The sequence below is a fragment of the Zea mays genome, chromosome 8 (genome assembly GCF_902167145.1).
Source record: "Zea mays cultivar B73 chromosome 8, Zm-B73-REFERENCE-NAM-5.0, whole genome shotgun sequence".
NCBI lineage: Eukaryota > Viridiplantae > Streptophyta > Magnoliopsida > Poales > Poaceae > Zea > Zea mays.
The window spans coordinates 34,043,204-34,047,940 of NC_050103.1; the positions used below are offsets into that span (position 1 = coordinate 34,043,204).

Below are 4,737 nucleotides of genomic sequence, written 5' to 3' on the forward strand. Positions count from 1 at the left end.
TGGAAAGGACTTGAGTGGTGGTTTCCTTAGTTTGGAAGCCTTGAAAGCTTGTAAGGATCGGAACATATCCTTTAGCTTCTGCCACGAAGTGACAGTTCGTGGCCGAAGTGATGAATACCAGGTCTGGGCTACACTTCTGACTGCCATGACAAATGTTTTTGCCATGACTGTTGTGTTGCCATCATAGGAGGATATGGTGGCCTCATAGCTCATTAGAAACTACTTCGGGTAAGATAGACCATCATATACAGGCAATGTAGGAGGCTTGTAGAGTGTTGGCTAGGGTGTGGCTTGCAGTTCTAGTGTCAACAGGGAAGCTTCGTCATACAAGAAATCCTCAAGATTGTATGCTTCCAAACGGAGAATTGTCATGATTGTGACCCTCGTGCTGAAGGTCTCTATAGTTGTACAGGTGCTCAAGATGCTCTGTATGTTGCGCAATGTTGCGTATTTCTTCAATTACATCATCAATTTTCTTCTAAAGTTCAGAGAGACGAAGAATCTTCTCCCTATGCTTCTCCATTTGTTGATGAATATCTTCGAGGTTATGGATCTCATGTTCAAGTTCCCCATCTCGTGTTTTAGGGCTGATGGCCTTCCCGAAAGAGAGCTTCATCTCCTTGGTTAGGGTCCAAGGGCATGAGGACAGCGTCGGTTGCCTTCGACTTCTTTGGCAACATGGTGTAGCTTGTTGTGGTCTTGAGATCACCGGAGGTGGACGCCAATGTTGGTCACTTGTTTTCGATTGCTATATGGTATCAAAAACAAGGCAACACAAGTTAATAGATTGCAACCTTCTCCATTTAATTACTCCTTTCCCGAAGCTTAATTCAAGGGAGAAGATATAAGATGAGAGTAATTACATGACAATTGGCATAAGAAAGGAACAATCAAAGGGTAGAACATGTTATCATCTTTTATGCCTTAGCACTTATCATTTCATCCTTTGCAATATAATAAGTGATTACAGACATACCTTCAGCTCTACACAAAAATAGCTCGAGGGTACTTCGAAGGCTGAGCTAAACGAAGCTATGGACCCTTGAAAGGTGAATTTATGTATGTCACTGTTCATCTATTTATAGGGGAGAGGTACAACTTCGTATGATATTACAAGTATGTCGACAAATTTTAGACACATGATTTACAAAGTATCACAGGGCAATATTGTCTTTCCTCTTTTCTTGCAGCACAAGTCTTCCAATTCTTCTCCTTTTCTGCTTCGTGTGTGAAGCCTTTTGATGCCGAAGATGACGACCTTGGCAAGCACCTTAACCACGTGCGCACTTGGGCGAAGCTCTTCGCTAGCCGCTTTTGCCAAAGGCTGGCTTCGTCTGTTCTTCGTAATGTGTCTGAAACACACTTAACCTAAAAACAATGGGTTTTGAGGGTCTTCGGCAATATACACCCCCAACAACAGTCATTATTTGTGGTTAAAATTTTGTCTTCAAAAGATACTTCCTCCATCCCAAAATATTGTTTGTTTTAGCGCTTGATTTATACGTCTATGTTTAAATGGATGACGATGAATCTAAACATATATAAAACAAACACATTAATTATTGTATGAATTAACTAAAAAGGTAGAACAAATTTTATTTTGAGACGGAGGGAGTACAATTTAACTACTTTGGTATCATAGTCTTTATGAAAGAAGACTAATAGTTGGCTAAAGATGGTGGGATTTGAACTTTTGAAATAGACATAGACGTCTTATCTTTATTTTGAAACCGAGGGCCTTGAGACGTTTAGAGCTTGTTTGGTTAGCTCTCAATTCATGTGGATTGAGTGGGATTGGGTGAGATTAAATCTCAAGCAAATCAAAGTTCTTCTCTTTTTTTTCCAATCCTATCCAATCCATCTATGTATAATAGGAATTTAAAAGCTGGTGTTCTTTATCTTGCGGGAACGTTCCTAGCGGCGTCACGATAAATGTTATGCTGTCTTGGAGAACATTCCGTTGGAATGAATGAAGCCCTTGCGAGTTGATCCATAACAGTTAGAATCGATTCCGCGGCACTAACTAGCTACTTGACAACTGACTGACCCTGCTGACTGCTGCTGCTCACCCGGACGACCAAACCGCGCTGGCAAAGAAGGCAAGAACAAAAGACGAGTTGGAGAAAGGTCGTCGCATCAGGTCAACGTTCAAACGTACGCTGGCGTTGTAACGAACCCGATTAATTAAACTCGCCTCATCGATCGGCCACTCACTGGGAATGCAGATCCAACAACACGCATGTCCGATATTCACATTCCTCGCTTGCTTGCTTTGACCATCCCACCCACGCGCCTTGCATGCGCACCCTCTCCAGTCTCCACTCCACTATATAACCCTGCGCACTCCCTGCTCCTCTCTCACTCCCCAGTCCCCATCGTCGACACTCGACAGCCTCCGCCGCACGTTCACAGTTCACACACACAGGCACAGCTCGCAGCATCCAGCTCCCGTCGAGCTCACTCGCTCACTCCAGTCCAGTCTCTATCTACCTATCTACTTCGGTTCAGGATCTCGATTCCCCGCGCGCCTTCTGCCAACGAGATGGCCGTGCTGTGGAAGGGTTCGTCGTCTTCGCCCTGTGACTGGCCGGAGGCGACGGTGACCACCGTCAGCGACGCCGACGACGACGCGGCGGCGGCGGCGGAGCTGCGGCGGGGGCCGTGGACGGTGGAGGAGGACGCGGTCCTGGCGGGCCACGTGGCCGCGCACGGCGAGGGGCGGTGGAACGAGCTGGCGTGCGCCGCGGGGCTCAGGCGCACCGGCAAGAGCTGCCGCCTGCGCTGGCTCAACTACCTCCGCCCCGGCGTGCGCCGCGGGGGCTTCACCCCGCGGGAGCAGCTGCTCGTCCTCGACCTCCACTCCCGCTGGGGCAACCGCTGGTCCAGGATCGCCGCGCACCTGCCGGGCCGCACGGATAACGAGGTCAAGAACTACTGGCGCACGCGGGTGCAGAAGCACGCCAGGCAGCTGGGCTGCGCCGTCGGCAGCCGCCAGTTCAACGACGCCGTGAGGAACCTCTGGGTGCCGCGCCTGCTCGAGAGGATCCACGCCGACGACTCAGCAGCAGCAGCCGCCGCCGATGCCGATGCCGATGCCTCTCGCTGCTGCTACTCCGCGAGCCCATCGCACGATGAGCTGTCGTCGTCCCACCCGGCGCACCGAAACGCTGCGCCCATCACGGGCGACGACTGCGCGCGCGCACCGTCCCCGGACGTGTCCAGTGTCGTCACTGGGTCCTCGTGGTCACGGGAGGCGTCCCCCACGTCGCAGTTGTTCAAGTCGAGCAGTTCGACCGTGGAGGGATGCTCTACTTCTACCGAGACCGAGCAGTGCCAGAACGGATGCTCCTCGAGCGCGACGAGCGTTGACATGTTCGACGAGAGCTGGTCGGAGCTTCTTGCTCGCGCCATCCATGACGACGACGCGGAATTCGGATCGGGAGAAACCGGAGACAGCTGGTGGAGTTTGGAGGACATCTGGGAGCAACCGCTCTACTGATCGATCCATACTTTTCTACTACGTATGGTCCGGCGGCCTGAGACAAATGACTCAATCATTTGAGGTGTTATGCGATTGACGATTGATTGATAAGAGAAGCTAACAAATAAACATGATTTAATTGAATGTTTTGCTGTAAACCTTTTTTTCTTGTTCTGAAAACACTTAGCGAGTCTCCTCCCTCCTACTTTGGTTTTTGGACGCTGTTTCTTCTGAACACAGTTTTCAGCCTGTAGTGGGTTTAACGGCGCCTCTACAAACATATGCTAAGCACGACAATGTATCCGGCCGGCTGTTATGTTCTCCCTTTCTACTGCTGCTGACTAGGCACGACAACCGGTTGGGTTTAGGTCGGGTACCTGTACGTGGCGTGATCAACCTTTTAAAAATCTACCCGCGTGATCACACCTGTAAAGTCTATTTAAACACGTCCGTGTAACTATGGCGCATTTCTAAACCACGTGAACCCGGTCGGGTTTCAGGTCACCAGTGTGTTTTTACTCAGCATACACTTTTAAAGGTCACCGGTGTGTTTTTACTCGATATACACTTTTAAACAATACTTCAGCTATAAGCAATTAAGTATCAATAATTGTCGGGTAACGTAATTAGGGGTACCCAACACTCCTAAACGCGGCTGGTAACCACCATCAGCACAAACCGCTAAGACTGATGGGCACGGTTTAGGTCAAGGCTTCGTCTACCCGAGGGACGCGATCTCGTCTCGCCCGAGCCCAGCCTCGGGCGGGAACTGTAGTCCCGGACGAAGTTACGTCTCGCCCGAGGGCCTCCTCAGGCAGTGGGCGCACCCTCGGCACGTCCGAGGCCTAGCTCGGGCAGGCTTCGTCGAGAAGCAACCTTGGCCAAATTGCCTCACCAACCGACCGTGTCGCAGGCGCATTCAATGCAAGGATCGCCTGACACCTTATCCTGACACGCGCGCCTCAGTCGGCAAGGTCGAAATGACCGCAGTCACTTCGCCCTTTCACTGACCAACCTGACAGGAAAACAGCGTCGCTCGCTCCACTCCGACTGTTGTGCCACCCACCAGGATGAGGCTGACAACAGCCAAGTTCTGCCTCAGGCGCAACAGGAAGCTCCGCCTCGCCCGACCCCAGGGCTCGGCCTCAACCTCGGCCTCGGAAGGCGGTCTCCGCCTCGCTCGACCCTAGGACTCGGCCTCAACCTCGGCCTCGGAAGGTGGTTTCCGCCTCGCCCGACCTCAGGGCTCGGCCTCG

At 51.3% G+C, this 4,737-nt stretch overlaps 1 protein-coding gene across 1 annotated transcript; it reads left to right on the forward strand.

Annotated features, from left to right (window-relative positions):
• The first annotated feature begins 2,369 nt into the window (after positions 1 to 2,369).
• On the forward strand, positions 2,370 to 3,802 carry LOC103635051 (transcription factor JAMYB). Its single transcript, XM_008657599.2, has one exon. It carries the CDS (start codon positions 2,543 to 2,545, stop codon positions 3,497 to 3,499), a length of 957 nt encoding a protein of 318 aa, XP_008655821.1. The 5' UTR covers positions 2,370 to 2,542; the 3' UTR covers positions 3,500 to 3,802.
• The last annotated feature ends 935 nt before the right edge of the window (positions 3,803 to 4,737 follow it).

What these genes read in the sequence shown, in the direction of transcription:
- LOC103635051 (XM_008657599.2), top strand. Translation starts at nt 2,543, where the DNA reads ATGGCCGTGCTGTGGAAGGGTTCGTCGTCTTCGCCCTGTGACTGGCCG.